Source organism: Adelges cooleyi, unplaced genomic scaffold, assembly GCF_023614345.1.
Source record: "Adelges cooleyi isolate 19-005CV unplaced genomic scaffold, UGA_ACOO_1.1 ACOO_flye_CR_arks_rails_tigmint_CR_PRNA_30, whole genome shotgun sequence".
In the NCBI taxonomy this organism is placed as follows: Eukaryota; Metazoa; Arthropoda; class Insecta; order Hemiptera; family Adelgidae; genus Adelges; species Adelges cooleyi.
The window spans coordinates 23,752,106-23,773,623 of NW_026095971.1; the positions used below are offsets into that span (position 1 = coordinate 23,752,106).

At 36.1% G+C, this 21,518-nt stretch overlaps 1 protein-coding gene across 2 annotated transcripts in view; it reads right to left on the reverse strand.

The window, feature by feature from the left end:
• LOC126837960 (rho GTPase-activating protein 7) overlaps positions 1-21,518 on the reverse strand; it is a 98,292-nt gene that overhangs the window by 3,708 nt on the left and 73,066 nt on the right. For both annotated transcript variants that reach the window (XM_050571997.1, XM_050571996.1), the window contains 7 exons: positions 5,627-5,698; positions 5,399-5,541; positions 3,734-4,249; positions 1,550-1,750; positions 948-1,035; positions 762-831; positions 462-688 (listed from right to left, as the gene is read on the reverse strand). In XM_050571997.1, the coding sequence (XP_050427954.1) occupies positions 462-688; positions 762-831; positions 948-1,035; positions 1,550-1,750; positions 3,734-4,249; positions 5,399-5,541; positions 5,627-5,698 (1,317 nt within the window). The remainder of the gene's footprint in view (positions 1-461; positions 689-761; positions 832-947; positions 1,036-1,549; positions 1,751-3,733; positions 4,250-5,398; positions 5,542-5,626; positions 5,699-21,518) is intronic.

Genomic DNA, 21,518 nt, shown 5'->3' on the forward strand with positions numbered 1-21,518 from the left:
ATAAATGTTTGGGTAAATCCGACAAAGTTGTCAACGATTATATACGCCCCAAAAAGAATGGTGGGGTTTCAAACGGCTGTAGGTTGTGAAGTATTGGACCTGCAGCGCTCTGATAGAGCTTGAATGAAAAAGGGAGTTGTCAAGTTTCGAATGACTGCCACTAGATGTCTCTCCGCGTTCCCGTTTGTGTCGCCAGCCTTCATTGTTCAGTTGATTATGATGGCGTCCTCACAAGAGAAGTAATCGAGTTCGCGAAGCGTAATTCAGTTACGACTATGAAACATCTAGTGTCCGAGACATCTAGTGGCAGCCATTCGAAACTTGACAACTCCCTCTTTCATTTAAGCCCTAACAGAACGCTGTAGGTCCAATACTTCACAACCTACAGCCGTTTGAAACCCCACCATTGTTTTTGGGACACCCTGTATATTGATGGACTGCAGAGATTTGATGATGTGTACCTTTAGGATCTGGTAATTTGGTTTTGCGCATAAACTTGGGTAGCTCCCAGTTCCAACCGGTCCGGTGAGTCGGGCAATACCGTTCCATGATAGCCGTAAGCTTGAGTAGAGCCAATTTGCGCAGAACCAACAGTTGGCCGACGGTGAGAGACCCAATGGTATGTCCGGCCAACGAATCGGGCCGGGATCTAGTCTTTTGGAAGCTATGCCATCGCACCACAGACCTCCTGTTAAACAATCGTACGGCAATTAGTATTTATAAAAAATATAATAAAAACAAAGTTAGCCAGATTTTTTTACTTTGATTTAGGCGTCAGCTCTTGATCGCTATCTTGAACCGCACTAGAAATCGAATCGACGCTGTCGTTGTCTGCGCGAAACAGACAAAAATACCGTGTTAACGTATTAGCTTAATATAAGTCGATCAAAATAACAATTATTGTCCACTGACAATAATCATCTCAGATTTGGTGTAAATATACACACCTTTGTTTTTGTATGTCCGACCGTCTTGGCTGTTGTTCGGAGATGAAAACCCGTTACTACCGTCGAAGGTCATGAATTCGAGAAGTGGCTATAGCAAAATAAAATAACGTTCACCAAATTAAATATACTTATTGTACAACTACACTGTTATAGTTGTGTGAGTATCCACACTGCATTCGTATGCCATTCGCCAACGAAGAATTGTTTGGAATTCTAAACTACTATTTATTTTGATTAACACAATAAGGATGCCTATAAGACAGAAGTGATGGATGAAATGGGGAAATGAGAGAGAATAGGTTAAGATGGTTCGGTCATGTTATGAGGAGAGATGGCACAGTGGCAGTGTTATGAAGATGAACGTAGAGAGAAATTGAGGAAGAGAAAGACTGAAGAAAAGATGGATAAACGGAATAGATAGCGATATGAGGTGTAGCTGGGTTGATTGAACAAGATGTAGAAGATCCAACCCTATGGAGGTGTAGAACTAGGGTGGCTGACCCCGTGTAGTTGGGAGTGTAAGGCGAAGATAAAGAAGAAGAAGAAGACTAACACAATAAGAAATTAAGACAATTCTGACGAATACTGAGTGCAAACCCTACCTTTGTGTTATTGCTATTTGCGTCGGTGTATTCGTTTCTCCAAGACAAATCCGAATCTGAGTAGGCCAACGAGTCTAAGGATTCGGGTTTGGCCAAGAACCGTTTGGCATTGATGTCGTCCGCCATTGGCGAGTCGGGGGGTGTTACATCCACGCAGTTCAACTCTTTCATCTTTATCTGCATTGATGCTACATCGATGATCTAGACAATCGAACGAAACGTTTCAGATTAGAATAATCATATACCGAAAAGGATGAAGAATGCGAATTAACGGCTGCGCTAGTTCAAGTCATTGGCAAATTCCTTCTGGAAAACATGACCCTGCGCCATCTCCAGTGACAGTGAAACAATCTGACCGCCAAAAATTATATGTTGAAGGGTCAAAGTGTATTATTCGTGGGCCGTGACGATGTTAAAAAATCAGACATGACTGTGCTAAAACTGATTGCGCGATAATTTATCAAGAGCTGTTCTGCGCTATTGGTAGGCAATAGTGAAATAGGTATGCGCCAGCAGAGGTCATGCGTTTCGCCTGAACGTTATTGTTTATTAGGAGTCAAGGGCGACGGGTTTTCAGATATAAGTACTACTAATGGAGTGCTGGAAATGTGACAAATTTATGGGAGTTGAATAATTATGGTCGAAGAAAAAATAATGTAGGAATAGTAATAAAACATAATAATATTATAATAATTCTATTTGAACGGTTTGAATGTTTTTATATATATTTATTATAAAGTTGATGGACCTGCTGCGCTCACATTGGGACACCAAAAATGTTTAAACTTGTGTCCGGAAATTTATGATTTCTTTGGTCAACTTATGACCGCGAGTATAGTGTAATCGTTGATTTTTAAATTAATGGTATAGAATACCTCCGAGCCTTAGGCGAGTTGTCTTAGATGTTTGTAATGACCTCAACATTTAATTTGTGGTTGTTACGATTTCACCGAACTTGTCCATATAATTAAATATGTTAATTTGCATAATATATAATGGTTTACGTCAACCCAGGGACAATACACGATTAGTTTAAGCTAGATAAGAAGTCACCTTACCGGAAGGGGCTTCTTGGTATCTGACCAACAGTACAACATGTATACAACATAATATTATGATCTTATTGGTAAATAAGTGATTGTAGGAGGTTTTATTCAACAATGGCATTATTTATAAAACAAAAAGAGATGCAAATTTTTCTTTTAGAAAATAGATCAAAGTAGGTAGCTCCATTGGGTGTCCCCCTACTTCATGTATTGTATTGTACTTACTTATTTACTGTTGTGCCTATTTGTATAGATGTAAATATTTAATATAATAAAGAGAAAAAAAAATAAAACGTACTGAAATGGTTAAAAAAATACCAGATATTGAGAAAAATAATTGTTGAATTTTTTAATTGTATGTTCCGTAAGTTTGATATACCCAATATTTCTCCAGTAAATAATATTAAGACACATAAACAATATATAATATATTGCATAATATCCCTATGCCAAAATATAAGAATTATAACAACAAAAGAAAATAATTTTGTCCATTTAGGTAATAGCTATTTCGAGGTATTGGATATTATAATGATATAATTAATATGCCATATTTTAGGCATATAATTTTAACGTTAAGCGGATATTGGATAAACGTTTTTCGATTAGGTATCTGTATTTCATTAATATTATTATACTACCTTATAATCAGTATTATGCTAGGTATATAGCTGGCACTTAAACGTATAGCCACGTTTAACTGCCAGCTATGTAACAAAATATACCTAACATAATAATAATCGATAATAATATTGTATTCGACGTATTAAATTCTAATGAAAACGGTAAACGCGACTAAAAATCCACGTGAAAACCGTATCTGGACGGATAAAAATTATAATAATATATTAACGATCGACGCCATTCCATTAACCCACGTGAAATATACCTAATCGGTAAACAGTAAGAAATAGTGTGTGTGTGTGTGTGTGAGAGAGAGGAAGACAGATGTGAGCTATTAAAAGGACTAATTTATATTTTTCTTATATAACAATACCACATAAGTGTGCGGTTTGTTAAAAATAGAAATATAATAATTATATATTTGTTATTTTCTCCAACAGGAGTGCGCGGCGCGGTTTCATAACAACAATAATTAGGCACAATAATAACAGCGATAACGCAGGAGGACACTGACCTGAGGCGCTCCGATGACCACGCCGTCGCGGTTGCGTTGCTTCCGCCGCCGGGTCTTCAAGCTTTCCACGCGCCGCAAGATGGCTTTGGCGCCGTCCCGCAGCCGTTCGCTGCCCGACCGCCGGAACCGCGAGCCCAGCGCGTCCGCCGCCGCCGTCGGTTCCGTCGACACGATTCCGGTCGAAGGAAGTGTCAAGCCGCCGCCGCCGCCGTACTTACAGCAGCCGTTGTTGTTGTTGTTGTTGTTGTTGGTGCCGGCGGCGTCCGGCGGCTGTTGTTGCTGTTGGTGTCCGTCGGACGACGACAAATCGACGTCTTGCGCGGCCGACACCCGGACGGCTATCAGCGAACAACCGTCGTCCACGGCGTACCGCGGCTGCTGCGATTGCCGCGTGTCGCCGGGTATCGCCGCCACGGTGTTGGCGATATCGTCCACCCTGGACCAGCGGCGCGATTCCCTCTGGAACGTCCAGTTCTCGCTCAGAGCGCATTCTCCCTCCGAGTCCGAATCGTCCGCCTGTAACGAATTTACAGCGAAATTAGCGACCAAAAATACAATGCCGTTAGTATAAATACAGGGTGATCCATATCTGTTGTAAGACACTAATTTTCAATTTTCACGGGAAAAAAGTCAAGAGTATCCACACTTTATATGGATATATCTACATCAATACATGGACATGTCCTGCAATCTAGTATCTCTGAAATCTTTTCTTTAATCTATTATCTCTAATCCACTATCTCTATTAATTCACCTCCATAATCAATCCACAAGCCTCCTCCGTAATTCTTAAGTAACGATAATGACGTCAGCACAGTTTACCAAACAGTATTAAAAAATAAAATAAAATATGAACCTGTCTACAAGTAAAGAAAACCATTTCTCTCTCTCGAAATACTCATATTTTCTTATGAGTATTTAAATAGGGGCCTGTAAGGCACTGTAAAGGCAATTGTTCATTAAAACTTAACATTGGGCTAAAATCTGTAAACATATACAGGGTCATTCATTATGGTTAAGATTTTCTCTTAAAAATAATTGCAAGTTTATATGTTTTCTTTTTGGAAACATTTTAGTTATGTTATTTTACAATATTGGGCTATATTCAAACTTTTATCTTTTTTATTAAATTTTTTTTACAATTTTGTAGTTGACATGGATATGTCTTATGCGGCTGGGGGTCATTCTGAAAATTTATCCGACATGATAAGTGTGACAGTGCTGCCTTCATTATGTATTATGGAGGAGGATGATGGAAAAGAAATATGGAGAAGTATTAAGGAATTAATTATGGTGAGATAGTGGATTAGAGATACTAGATTGCAGGACATATCCATGTTTTGATGTATCCGCATGAAGTGTAGATACTCTTAACCTTTTTTTTTTTTTTTTTGAGATACTTTAGTTTATGATATATTGGAAATAAACTAAGCCATCAAGCTAGTAGATAGGTACTAAACCGAAATTGAATTCTTTGGTGTGACGTTCCAGAAAGAAAAAAAAGTTGACGACCTTAACCCTTTCTGGCTCGGTTTAGCAAATGCGCCTCGTACGGACGTAAGTCCTTAGAACACTTAAGACTGGTCCCTGTATAGCCTTGACTTTTTTTTACTTAATTAATGTTTGGAAATGAATGCGACGGTATTACAGCCAACGTGCACTTACCGTGTGTTTGGGCACGAAATCCAGCTTCATGTTGGCGCAACGGTTGAGGGCATGTAACCTTCGGAACAACGACTGCAACGAGTCCAAATCAAGAAACGGATGGTCCTTTTGCACGCCGTTCACGTCTATGGGGAACTGCAGGTCTAAAAACACACACACGGCCATTAATAGAAAAACAACTTAAGATGATGTCGGTAAAAAAAAAAAAAAATGTCCATTCAAACTCACCTTCATACATTTGCGCGTACTGTGGAAACCCAGCTGCCCTGAGCCATTTACACGCTTCTTTGGCTTCGATTTCTGCGACACAAAAACAACAAGGTTTTTTTTATTAATAAAATAAATACAAAAACCGATACAATTAATAGGTACAATATAATAAAACACTATTGCAATACAACGAAACGTGTCGGTCGTCACGACCGCAATACCATGTCGATCCTAACCAAACCGGTATAGTATTATAAGTCAATGTCTTTTTCGTTCTTTTTTTGAAATGCGATTAACGGTATAACGTTTTTCTGTCGGAACGAGCGTTTGTTGTGTCGAGAAACCCTCTACAAATCAACTACCCAAAAATACTTTGGCTTTGAAGGGCTTAATAATAAGATAATTGTACAATAACCATCAAGCGCATCGAGCGCAGATAAGGACGGGCGAGGCTCGTGCATTTTTTTGTACCAATCAAAATGTTTTATGTACAAAAATTGGATAAAACCATTGCGTTTACAGATGTAACGCTTTTTAGAAGAAATTCCACGTTGCTCATATAATTTATGTATCCTACTAATAGTAAGTGCATTGACCACAAGGGGGCGCTGCGCTCCCTTTCGATGCACAGCAGTGGGTATAGTCTGTCCCACGAGAGAACGGACCTGCACTAAAACTACAACACGTTACTTTTGCAGGCGCACGAGAGAGCCATGCGTTTTGGTTTCTGCGCGCAGGTCCGATCTCTCGTGGGACAGAGTAATTATTGTTAAAGCTATAGCGCGTCACTTTCAATTAGTTACATTATTTTGTGTTATCACTTGTGTATTTATTGTTCTATTCGAACGACACTGTGCACAGGGGATTAGTATGATCATCGATTCGGTTGTGTGTTGTCATTGCATTTCTAATGGATGGAAAATAATTTGCTCGTGTGGGTTTGTCTAAATGGCCGCATGCCGGTTTCTCCCGGAATAATAATAATACCGCGTCGATGAATTAATAATCAAACGAAATTTCTGTGACAGTGCATAATAAATATAATAGACTTTCAAAAACCAATACCATTATCGTTCGATTTATTATTATTGTTATGGCATTGCGTAAGTCCAGCGCTGTTTGACTGCACATGCGAATACCGTGTGCTCGGAGCGATTTAATTTGTTTGTTAAACGTGTAACGGGTTTTATGAATGTGTGTGTGTGTGTGTGTGTGTTATCATTAGGCAGACACGTGCCTACTATGTATGTAAATCGAAAGGAATAATATTTCACCTGTCAGTTAGTTGGTATCCATTTGGTTGTACAGAATACCGAGTGAGTGTCTTTTAACGACGTACACTAGTTTATACTTGCAAGTTATTGTTTTTGGAAACGTTTTTGTCAATGTTATACTACAAAGTTAGACGGTATTCAAATTTTTTATACTGGATATGTTGTTGGGCTGGATACAAGAAATTTCATGTCGCCATTTTCGCGTTACACTTTCACTCTCAGTTAGTGATAAGTGATAACAGATAAGAGATAATTGATGAAATATACATGATAAGATACAATAGATTAGAGATAAGCGATAAGTGATAAGAGATAACATATCTATGATTAAATAGCTTTGTCAACTTTTAAATAGCTTTAACGGGTAACATGTATGATTAATTGAAAGTTTTAAATGTTATGTTCCTCGGTAATGACCTCTTGGCCGGCTACAAAGATACTTTGTTTACTTTTAATTAATAAGCTTTATACCCAAATACAATTTTATAATTTTGACCTTAATAAATAAAATGTTTTACTTGTCTAAAGTGAAGTCATTTCGAGATGCTGCTAGCGGTTAACTTTCATTGGTTGTTAGTAATGTCCAAACAGCCTAGAGAAAATCAATTCACTGTACCGATTTAATTAGCTATCACGTTTATTTTTTTATCTTTTATTTCAAGACAAGAGAGTTGGTGGTGTTATACATAAACCGCTTTTAACGTCACAAAAGGATAATAATGTACACTTGAGTATTCCTATTGCTCAGTCGACTGGTTCGGTAAGAGTAAAATTATATTATAAATTATATATGGTTCTGTATTTGAATATAGAATGTTAACAAAATAACTTTGGTCGTTAATCAATAATCACTAACGATGTCTGATGTCGATTGTACTGCACGCATAATTTATTAAACCTAAACAAACTTGTCTTGTTTACACGGTTTTGTTTTTCTGTCCAATATGTGTTTTTAATGCGTTTCAAACATTTATTTGTGTTTACATTATGATCCACGGACCAGTTGTAGTTTGTCAATTAAACAGAATGCATGTTTTTTGGGGGGATTTTAACATTGAAAATTATTTCAAGTCAGAATATAATTTTGTTTCGAATTTTTAGGACCAAACGTCGTAATAATAATATTTAGTATATCATAATTATTTTCTTTTTATATATGTGATTTAAATATGTATAAAAAATAGTTATTTTCTCCGCTCCAAGACAATCATCTCTTATCACTTATCTCTTATCATTTACATTTTGTCTCTTATCTCGTATGTCTAACTTAAAGTGAAAGTGTAACGCGAAAATGGCGACACGAAATTTCTTGTATCCAGTCCAATAACATTATTATCAATTTTAGGAAAAACAAAAACGTCGAAGCCACGTGGAATTTGTACATTTATCTCAACACGTTTAATCCACATAATATTATATACGACTAGATTGCTAACCAGTGATAAGAATCGAAGTCGACGTCGGTTCTAATTCCAACCAAGATGATGGAAGACGACGGGATTCGCAGTGCGCCATTAGGTACAATGTATTAACAATGTCATTTTATAATATCATATATATGGTAAAAAGAAACATGTTATTTGTCCGTGTCATTCCACGAGAAACTCGTTGTTGTTGCTGTTAAATGCACGCCCAAATCGCCTAGGACTTGGGAACCTACGTAAACAAATATAGTATACTATACTAGATGCAATACTCAAATGCATATTTATTACCCTGGTCGTCCGCATGACGTTACAACAATAGCAGTCGACGACACACGACGCACATATTGTGTGATAATTATCAACGCGGTTTCGTTGAATATTTTATGTAACTTTTTCTTCTGGCTAGTTGTATATATTATTATATTTATATACATTAGAGGTATACGAGGCGAGTGTTGTTTATATTATACAGTCGTTGGCTGCATTCGTATTATTGTCTCTAATCGAAACAGGCGTTTGGTAAAAATGCAAATGCCACGTGACAAACCCTTTGCCCGTTTCAAAACACGAGCCAGAACCGTCCGAGAGTTTATTCGTCGAAGTTATACTGTTGTCTTGTTCTTCGAATTGTAGCACTTATTACGTTGATCGATTGACAAAGCTAATTATTATTATTATTAACAATTAAAATATCGGATCGATAAAGACAACGAAAATATACTCAAGGACTCGAGAGAGAGAGAGAGAGAGAAGTGGACGACCGAGAACAATACGCATTATTATTTTACCGTGCTCTGAGAAAAAAGTTGATTATTTTTTATTTTTGGATAATTTAATTGAACCGTTGTTACAGTTAAAGCGGCCTACGATAATTAGTTTTGGTTTTTGATCTTATATTACAATATATTAGACGGTATTCCAGTTTTTATAATTATTCAGCATGGACACGTGAGATTGGGCTGGATACAAGAAATTTCGCGTCACACTTTCAGTCAGAGATAAGAGATTAGTGATAAGAGATAATTGATCAAATACATACATGATAAGATACAATAGATGAGCGATAAGTGATAAGAGATAACATATCCGTGATAAAATGTTTTTTTTAAAAATTATTTCCTAGAGCTTTATCGACTTTTAAAACTTGAACGATAACATGTATTGAAGTTTTAAATTAAGAATGATTTTTTGAAAATGTTTACTGATCGATAACCGGCGGTTAGTTTGAACAGTATAGTTTTCTTATTTGATTCCCTGGACCAAGTCCGTGACATCACAGTACTGTCTGCGGCCGAGCTGTCGAATGTTGTTGGATGTAACGATTCGTTTGTTACATAATAATATTATTTATTTCTTGTCTCTGTCCTTGTGTCAATCGTGTGTGGCTTTTACTGCTACCACTCGGATCATTGTCTCTACGCCTTCGCATTGGGAGACGATGATGGGAATCCGATTGCATTGTGACCGTGTGTTTTATCAGACCACGGTATATATTATGGTAACTCGGTTGTGTTTTCGATCCGGTGACTTCTATTTGTTGCTCTTTATAAAGGTGAAAGTATGTAATTTTTTTTCCCCATATGGCCCCCAAACATAAGCCCCGGGGCTTGGGGTTCAGAAGAGGAGTTTCAGGAAGTGGTCGTCGCTGTCATCGCCGTGTGTGTGTGTGTGTGTATGAAAAATACCATAATTATTATGTTGAGAAATAATCCACTACCTATGTCTTGTTGCTTGTCTTTTGGAAATCTCGTGTAGGTACACAATTTAGGTTAGTCTCTCTCACTGCGAGTACGTGATCGACACACATATGACCAAAACAACGTGTCCGAAAATGTTTTGTTTAATCAAAAAAAAAAACCTTCGACCGTGTTGTGCGGCAATAACTTGGCAATTGGTTAACATAGCTGCTTTTTTAAGCACGACGCACGTCACGTTCAAATTAATTCTATTAGCCGTGAGGCCAAAATTGTCGACACAATAATAACCCCAACACCATGGTGTACACGTGTGTCGTACCTGTATACTTATGTATTATTGCTTTCGTAGTTTTAAAAAAAAACCAAGTAGATAGCACCCACGCGGTATAACGATTCGAAAAAAGTCTGTTTCTCTTAAACTATAAGAGATAGAAAGTTGACGATGGGCTCATTTGAAAGAGCTTGTCGAGAAGGTACAAACTATCGAATTAAAAAAAAAAATATTTAAGTTTTTTACCGCCTCCGAAAACGATGAACGGATTTTTTTGTTATTTATTGTCTTTTTAGAAACATCTTGGCGGGTAAAAGTGCTGTGAAGAGTTTCAGAACTAACCTAACCTAACCTAACCTAACCGAACTTAACCTAACCAACTAACCTAACCAACCTAACCTAACCTAACCAAACCTAACCTCACTACAGAGCTATGTTTAATACACTATATCAATTACCAATTTAAATATATTTACTTATTTTAAGATTATTCCCTTAACAGTTGAAGTTATACTTATAATTTCTAGCAAAAATATATATATTTATTCTTATATTAGCATTAAAAAAAATATAACTTGAAGAACTATAAAAAAAACCGTTGACCGGTTGTGTAAAATTTAAAACACCTTAAAAACAAATTGTGGCGTTATAATTACATAATAGTATGTGGTAAGATTATAGGTGTTTGGATTGATTGCGGTGACACATTATAATGTTATGTTAACAGTACTTCCGTCTAATTTGAATAACAAGAATGAGAAATCACAGTTTGGACGGAAATACATAAAAATGAAAGTTCCGGGGCGAATTATTTCAAATGTGTTTTAGCGTAATAATAAAATAATTATTTGCTCTTACAGGTTTTTTAACAGACTGGATATATATATATATATATATATTATTCTCTGTGTGTGTAATAGATAAACCATAATCTTATGTGACTATTATGTGCGTTAGGTGTAAAGTTCTATTACACAAAAACTTGTTTGCTATAAGCTGTTGTTGAAAAAAATACTAAAAAAAAATTAGAACATGTTTTTTTAAACGGTACCCGGTAAACACAAGAATCGATAAATTTCAATTAAGGAAAAATAATATTATGTTATCGTTTAACAACAACAAGCACATTGCCTTATTTCCATAACACAATACAACGCCGTACGAATGCGCGTTATACGAATATGCAAATAAACTAGTGTTGAATTATACAGAAACGAAGGTTTTTTTTTATGTTTTTTAATTTCAACGAGACGACTTGTCTTTAACATTCTTGTCGGGACTCGAGAAAGCGAGCGGTACTTAATTAAGGAACCTATTAACGATAATAAAAAAAAAAATGTCCCTCTTCCCAATCGTGTGGAGGTCTGCAACCGGGCCATATTAATTGGGAAGACCAATAAATAACGATATTACATTTCCTTAACGATTGACAAAACATAAAATATAAAAAAAAAAACAACTATTCTCAATGGTAGAAGTAGATCTCCTTCACTGTCTCTCACTGCCTCTTTCTCTCTCTCTCTCTCTCTCTCTCTCTTTTTGAAGAAATAAATCAAATAGATATATACAATATAAGCTACCTATATACAATGTGGTGTGATAAGGATGTAGTTTTATCGAAACCGGATTAAGCACACACATTATATTGTTTTAACTGTTAACCGTTTTTTTTTTTTTGTATTATTCCCAGACTTGATTGTGTGTGAGCTGTGAAGCAAAATTATACAGGATGACTTGTGCTCCGGTCGGGTCGTCGAAAAGGCGGTATGTGAAAATTAATAATAATAAATTGAAATGGCGAAACGAGCACGATCAACGTGATGACAATGGGCTGCTGCTGCTGATGATGACACGGCAACATTTTGACGGTGGTCTACTTTGGTACTAGTAAAGTGTGTGTGTGTGTGTGAAAAACTACATTACCAAAGACTTGGCCACACAGCCTCGACAAAGCTACAGGAACGCTAGTTCTAGGTAAGATCTAAAAAAAAATCTCAGTTCTACTGGGTAATGCACAATTTTAGTCCACAAACAAATATACTAAATTTTCTCAAAAATATATTATAAGTGTTGAAATATTTAGCAACTAGTTAAAAGTTCAAGTACTTTTTATCGTCAACGCGTTAATGGCCACTGTATTGTGGCGAGCCACGAGGAAACTAGGTGTTATTATTATTATTTGTCACTAAAAAGCTACTACCGTGTAATGGATTTATTGACACCAAAATGTACAACTGCCTACTGTGTTTGAACAAGTGGTGCACAGGTCGACCGACCAGCTGGTGGTTTTCGTAGGACTTTCGGAGAGGCGCTAAAATATTATTATTATATTTCAAACAGATACCGCATGACCGAAAAAGGGAAGACAAACAACACACACTAATCCATAATTAATGAACGACGTTTAATTTACTCAAACGGACACCATGTGTAAGGCGTACACTGTACATACAGGGTGTATCGTTAAGGATAGCTCACTCATTTTCTCATAAAATAATTGTAGATTTTATTTTTGAAGACATTTTTGCTTCTGTTATTTTACAATAGTACAAAATTACCTTATTTAGAAGGCAAATTATAATACTCTAGAGTATTTTCCAGAGTAATTAACAGCTATAAATAAAGAATAATTTTGCTAAAAATGTTGACTGGTTAAATTGATTAGGTTAGGTTAGGTTAGGTTATAGGACAGAAAGTAGAGAGCTGTAGATAAAAGCAATACTACACTCCAGCCTCCGTCTAGTGCTAAATTTTAAAGATTCTCATCAAACGTTTTCCAATTTAAAAAGTTAAGTAAATACACATGTATACGTTGCCATTTAAGTTTGGAAAGTTGATAGAGTTTTGGATAATAACATAGTATGTCCAAAAAGGAAAACATTACAAAATTGTAATTATTCTAAACCAGTGCCTTATTCTCGACGAATCCCCCCTGCTGTATAGAACCCACAACACTGCTAGGCTATTATGAGGGCAATAACGTTTAGGTTTATAAATGTTATATGTTATGACAAAATATTCGAGATTTAAGTACACAAAATTTTATGTCACCGGTCTTAATCCGGCCTTTTTTTTATGTAGCGAGTAATCTTTTTGGAACCAAACGGGTACGGTATTATATTATTAATGTCTACAACCATAAACACCGGTCAAACGGTAAAAAGACTTAAAGTTTTCACCAAAAAAAAAAACCACATAAAACGCATAACACATTCGAAAATAGTCGAGTTACGCAATAAATGATGTATATAAAAAAATAATAATAATCCAGAGAAAGGTACATTGGCGATGACATCATCTAGCCAAGGAAATAAGTAACTGCCGGATTATTAAAGAATTCAAGACCGGAATAGAACATAAAAATAAATACATTTAAAAAACCACCAAATCCACCATCATGCGGGTAATCCTTCGGGATAGATTTACGACCTTTGCCGGGAACGATTAATTAAGTAAGTAAAAAAAGTATATTAAGTGTCGTCAGCGAACGCCAATGTCAATGTTAACAAAACGCTCTATGTATGTATTAATTAATATCCCTGCGAACGACCAAAGAGGCTGTGAGAAATACATCTTGTACACTGTCCTACGATTGTTGTTCGTTGGCTTGGAAGTTTAACCCCTTAAAATATATATTGTATACAATGAACACTGTTTATAGTTTGTCTCCCAGTGACGGATACCGTGTGAAACTATAGCAACTGTACTTAAAAGGCCACTCAAACTTGTACAATATATTATCATCCGTTTGTTTGTGTAATATTATCTAAACGGTGTACCGACTGGGCAGAGTTATTACTTATTAGCCTTACAAAAGTATACCTAGCTTAGTGCTTTCACCCTGCGTCACTTGTCATAGTGTTGTCGACAAGTTTTGAAAGTAACAAAAAAAAACATTTAACCTTGGATACGTTATCGCTTATCTCTAATCTCTTATCATTTGTATTTTGTCTCTTATCTCTTATCACTAATATCTTATCACTAACTGAAGGTGAAAGTAAGAAACTCATTTTATCAGAAAATATAATTACAATTTTTTATTTATGTTATAATATCGCAAATCGATTAAATATTCACATATTGTCATAGTGTTTTCTAGAGTTCTATCAACAACAGCTTTCGCCTGCGTTTACTCGTCTCGACTAACACTATTTGACAAGACACAGTACATTATAGCGAGAGGCACCGTCGTGGGGACCGTCGGACCTGGATAAGACGTTATAGCGTATTGTAATGAATGTAGTAAAACGACGGATTCCCATAGAAAATAGTGTAATAACATTATTGTCTTAACGGCCAAGGCGACGGGATTTTGTCGGTTTCAGGTAATTGAACACACGGTTTGTCGAAACCACCCACAAATCCCATTGTTGTTGCTCACACATAATAATATGCATAGTACATTACATGATCGTCCGTGCCCGTCGGTCATATATTAGTGTGTAATTAAATATTTTGTTTCTAGGGTTATTTTATACATAACAAAACAGAAACAGCTATATTTTCCCGCATATAACACACAGCATAAAAAAAAATACAAATAATATCTTCAATGGGTTCATAATTCAGCCGTCTCTCTGACGTGCGGCCGTACTGGGTATTTATTTATTACTGTATTATTTTTTTTTCGCCATAATAAAGAAACAAATCAAACGGGATAAGTAAATATTATTCGATTTGCGGGCAAGTCACGTACACTTAGTCGTAGTAATAGTCGTCCGAGTCGACGACAACAATGAAACTGATCAATGGAAAATAATTACAATAGTTGTTTCTCAAATGTTTCTATCTTTCTCTTTACCGCAAATACAATAATATGTCATCGCAATAAACATACAATTACACATCGAGACCGCCTTAATTGAACATAAAATGATATTATAAACCCCCCTAGACGCAAGTCAATGACGTTAAAAACATAGTTGGTTCAGAACATTACAGTAAAATAGCTGTTTACTAATTTGTCACATATTGTCTTCCGAGTCTGTCCACGGGAGCAGTACGGTTCGTCAGAAGCGGGGAAATCTTCAAAACGGTTTCTTTTTCAATCAGTGATAAGATATCAGTGATAAGAGGTAAGAGACAAAATACAATTGATAAGAGATAAGAGATAACATAATATCCGCGATTAAATGTTTTTTTATCCCTTTCTAGAGCTTTGTCGACTTTCAAAACTTAAATGACAACATGTATAGTGTTTCAGTGCCAAACCAAAGTGCGGTTTTGAAATTTTGATCGTCTCGCACACACCTGTCCGTGGTATGACATTATTCACAATTTGGATACGATTGTTGCGCGGTACAATAGTAGGTACGGGGTTACGGGTTAGGTGTTTTTTTTTAAGCCACAGGTGTCATCCATTGAAATGTTTTAAATAAATAATATACTACACAAAAAAACCCCGTCCGAGTTGTGCAAGACCGGGGCAACGGATGAACATCCAGTCGGTTGTTGTAGGTTAAGATCAACGTCGTCAGCGTGTGTACGTGTGAGAACCCAGTTTTGTTTACTGTTTTCTTTAACGACTGTTTGTTACAAGTGATCAACACGTTTAAATATTACACGGATCCACCTATTGTCGTAGGTAGGTGTATAATAATATAATAAATCCCTGCGCACTGCCCGGCTACTAGGTACAAAAACCTACTTAACGGAATACGAATGGTTATGAATGGTTCGGTAATTTGGTTACACCCAATCGAAACGACAGTACCAGGGTGTTTGTGGCAGTCATTCGAATCTTGACAACCCCCTCTTTCATCCAAGCCCTACCAGAGCGCTGAAGGTCCAATACTTCACAACCTACAGCCGTTTGAAACCCCACCGTTCTATTTTAAACACCCTGTATAATACTCTAATTATTTTATGACGGTCAAAGTTGAGAGTCGAATAAAAAGTAATGGACAGAGAAAAAATAAATTAAAGGTTTTTTGAAATGTATGTACTTCATATGAATGTTGAAAATGCGACACACGAGGACACAACGTCGGAAAGTGTTGGATTCAATTTTAAGTTATTCAATCTAGCTAGTTCATCGATTTCGTTTACATCGATAGTGTAATTATTGTAAGAAGCTTTAGTGTAGAAGGACAACGCAGAAAATCAAATTCACAAGAATGGCACGCTGGTGAAATGTCTAGATTTCATTACATACAAATATTAGCCAACAAAATATACGAGTCACGAAGAATTTTAACTCAATACCTCTAAATGACTTGTAAATATAATTTCGGTAACTCGTTTGTTTATGGAATACAAATATTATTGTTAAGGGAGTCCCAATTCAACGGTACCTTTAAGAGTGAAAATATTGTCTGGGAGCCAATTCAACTGCAGGGTCACGTTTGATGGATGACTTGGGCAAAACAAAAGCGTCGGTCTTATCTTACATACACCGCACCAGCATCGCAGAATGACTATTTGGAGGACGGAGAGGTGTGGGGATGGATACAAAAGTAATGGGAGGAACACCTCTGTCTAAGTACACATTATGAAAACAACTAAGGCACGTTTTGTGTGCGCAAAAAGCAACTTGCAAACGTGCGATTCAAGAGGTTTTTATTTCTATTGTACAAACGAAAATCGCCGCTCAAAGAAGAAGAGCCAACCGCAGTCGTTGGAGAATATAATGGTGAAAGTCAGGTAGTACATATATTGTACCCTGTTAAACGAATTAAATCCAAAAATCCAACTTTACAGTATGAGTTCAAAAGTATTTAAGCTATCAGCTGACAGTCAATAGTGTAAATTTTGGCTAGAAAACGTTGGCTTCAATCTCTGGATTATACATATAAACGAATGAAGTAACACAGCATATAGTATATGGCTGCTTAAGAATGAAATTTAATTAATTTTTTTTTTTTTTAATTGAAATTATTCCTAACCCGGCAACAGCCTTGGTCGTCGATAGTCCAACACTGCACCGATGATGTATCAAAGGCGCAAACAAAATAGTATATTATATACATATTTTAATGTTAGCTGGATTACTTTTGCACTGCGAGACGATCAAGGCCGCCCTCCTATCTGCTATAAGCCAACTTCACGAGAGTGATACATATAAATATTGTTATGTACACTGAAATAATATTTAATTGATCTTATTGTTTTTGTCCGGGTCATTACCGACCCCCGTGGGCGTGTGGCGGCAACGACCAAAAGATCTTCGGTCGATAATTATTAATCTCGAAACAAATAGAATACAAAAACGGATCGTTGTACTTTTATTTTAGTCCTTGAGATGGGTAAAAAAATATATAAAGTCAACGACTAAGAAAAAAAAAACGATAATATAAGCTTTGGTTCAAACCTTTGGTCTGGTAATTAAAAAAAAAAAAAAAAAAAATACAACACAGTACTGTCACTTGCAGTCTTGGAAAACAATCAGTTCGTTTCTAACAAAAATAATAATATAATATTTTTTTGTTCCCTTTGTCGATTATTAATTATTAATGTATACATTATATTTTCATTTCTCCGGGTAGGTTAGGTTAGGTGAATGCAAAATAAATTTAAAAAGTCTTTTAGTATTTTATTTTTCAACATTATTTAGTCTCATTGAAACATGTATTTTTTCTTAGATTACAAACAAGTGCCATCCTGGTTTTTGCCCCTTACCCGTACTTAGAAACTATTGAGACTATTCCAGAAATGACTCAATGTGTACCATAAAAATATATAAAATAATAATCGATTCTAAAATTAAATTTTGACCACAAAAGAATTTTGGAGTTTAACAGTTTCATGCGTTTTTTTCCTCTCAAAATCAGAAAAAATATATTACAGGTGTCGTTTCTGCGACAGCCGATTTGTCAATGTCACTTACACTTTTTACTGAACTTTAAATGATTTAGCACTATTACACTATATATTTACTGTACAATTTATAACTTTTGTAAAAAAAAAGAATATTAATAATTTTTAGTGAATAACATAACTTTGGCGATGGCAAAGTAAAATGATGTAATGCATTTTAATGTATTGCAATTTTAATTTTAAATTGTCTATTGATCTATATTAGTTGGTAAAGGCGATACTGTGCAGTGACGGACTCATCAAAGAAAGCTTTTTTTTTTCTTTTATTAAAAGTGGTCACACTGTTGCATTATATTAAGCTCACTTGGCCGAAAACAAAGCAAATTTTTAAAAACACCGACATCAGTGTAGCCGCGTGCAATTAGTATAAATTATCGTGCAGATATATTTTTACAATATTATCGGGTACAAATTCTTTATCAATCTTGTGATATTTAAATCATAACCGAATTTCTTATCACTGATTAGATAACATGTTTTTTACCGAATCTGTAATACTGAAAAATTAAAATTAAATTTCACGCTCGAATCTGCGGTCAGGCTGATTTTGTTTTGAGTCATGGCAGATGTATAAAAGGTTCTCTGCGAAAAGTCGTTACTTAATATATGTATTATTATTATTTTAGTGTATACCTATATTATAATATCAGAGGCCGTACGTACACGGTCTATGTTATTACAACAGCGCCGATGAAGTGAATAAATATATGTATATCCTTGGCCAAACCTATATAATACTAATAATAATAATAATATCATAACCCGGTTTTTTTTTTTTTTGTGTATCGAAGGCGCTGACAATATAATTTTCGGTACGGGTTTCTTGTGCTGACCTAGTTTTCGAGTACAATTGTTTTTTTAGAATAATTACTTTTTCCCGCCGTTTCCACCTCTACTACATCTCTGTGATGTTTACACGCAGTCACCCGGGGAGATGCCACATGTGGAGCCACCAAGGTTCAAATACACAACACCGGTGGCCGATTGGCAACTTTAAAATATTATTTAAGTCCGAGCCTTGAGTATGATAGCTGCTGCTGCTGTATCCCTTCTATCAATCCCAGGGGCCAGAAGGATTTTCTAGAAGCAAAAAAAAAAACTCCACGACTACTACTACTACTATTGTCTATAACGAGGGCTTTCTCTGGTGAAACGATGGCGCCGGCACTTGCCACCAACCTGCCATTATCATAATATTATCATTATTATTCGTCAAAAGATATCCGGACAAAGCGCGACCGAGGCGACTGGCGTTTCTTCGGTTTTGTTCGTTCGGTGAAATCTCCTTTCGCAATGCCATTTTCGTTGACTGTGTTATGTCATCGTCGTGTACGAATTATTGCCATTAACCAAGGTATAGTTAGTGTACCCACAAAGTACTGCAGTTCGTTGGCCCGTAGGATTTAAATCGCTCGATAACCGGGGAAAACCCCGACGGGGGAAACCCGTAAGTCTAACCGACCACTTCCGGCCGACATGGGATGACGCGTAGGTGTGTGTATATTACACACACACCGTTAGATCAAAGACAACGTTGACCAGAAGCGATGGAACTGGATTCACTAAAGATTGAAAAACAAATTGTATAGGCCAATGATAAATACCCGGGATAACCCAAGGATCTACTAATTATATACAGAATAATTTTTGACAGAGTAATATTATACAGAGTAATATTTGTATGCGGTAGTGAAGTGAACAGAAGGACTAAAACCAGTGTGACCACACAAAAGAAAAACAAAGTCCTCGTTGTCCAGCGATTGGTACTCTATTTATGATAAAATAAGTTTTTACCCCTTATCAATATTATTGTTTTTTTTTCAAGACGCTGTTATCACTGATATCTTATCACCACCATATAATGGACGGTAAATTGTTTTCTTCCAACTAGACAGACTGACTTAAGTCCTTCTGTTTGCGTCGCGTCGAAACCACTATATTCACCTCCTGATTTAATTTCATTAATAATGTATATTATTTTTCTTACGTTTAACTAATAACTAAATACTTTTATTTTGTTTATTAATCCTCATAATAAGTTGGCTATGCTTAATTTAAACCTATACTTGTACAAAACATAATAATATCTTAAAGCAGGGCCAAATCATAGTGCCGAAAATATTGTATACACTATTTACAATAGTAACGTAAAATGATAAGAAATACTGATAACAAGTAGTTTATCAACGATGGTTGATAACATTCCTTTGTGCACACTGTACAACAGAAGGATTACTTTTTTTTTTTAATTTTGATCACACTGACTTGAGATTATTATAAGGTTTGTTTATATTTTTTCAATTTGTTTGGAGTGCACTTTTTGGTTTTATATCTAATCTGTGGCCATATCTTGTGTTGTATTCGGACTGCCCTTATTAATAAGAGGAATCTACATAGGCAGGTATACTGCTATAGATATACACAGCGTATTATAGCGTCTGGTCAAAATTAGGTACGCGGAAATACATTGCCGGGCAGGTCGAAGAAAGCGAGTTTATTCGGACGTGTTGTCCCGCAGTATAGCATTGTGGTATTAATAATAATAATAACTGGTATACTATATATTATATTATAAGACGGCATTGAAAAGGTCTTTGATTTCGCCACGATCGACCAGAACAGTGTTCAATTGAATTTTTACACGTGTGCGCTGACCGGGTGGTTGTGATAGCCGTTATCATATAGGGCTAGTGTTGTAACCCATACACGTTTGTATCTGAGACCCGGGGGCTAAATTATTATTATTATTATTATGATTATTTCTCCGCCACGAGGATATATCAATTGTCTTCGCTCGAGGTTGTCTCCGACAGAGGACGAAACGACTAGGTGCATTGGTCGATGGTCTAATAACAAGTTTAGAGTGAGAAAAACAAAATCGCCCTCATTGTGTGTTTTTTAATCGATGCCAGTATTGCTGCTGTGTCCTTGCACGAAACGATTTCCTAATGTCTATCCGGCGCAATGATCCGTCGTGTCAATCAAGAAGGCGATCGACAGTGTGTGATCACTTTGAATCAAAATAAAGGCTTTTTTTTCAACGTTGTTGAACGCACTGCACAGTACCGACGACCTTTACCAGTTGCATAGATCAAGAGATTGCATATGATAATACTAAAACTGATAAGGCATATTATGTTTGTGTCACGTGGTTGCGGTTAGGTTTGGTTCTTATTGAGCTCTTTCCGGCTTTTTTCTCTTTACACTGTGGCCATATTGATGTGATAGTAGGTTCCACGTTTAATAACTATGATGACGGTCACCGTATAATTATGTGTAATCGTTTTGCGCACATTCAGTACAAGTTCTCAAGAAAAAAACTAGGAGAACGAGATAGGAATGTGATGAATTAAGTTTAAACGTTTAATTACAAGACAGTCGAATCTCGGTGAGAAGTCTGATGTGCTGCGAAATGGACGACCTGAT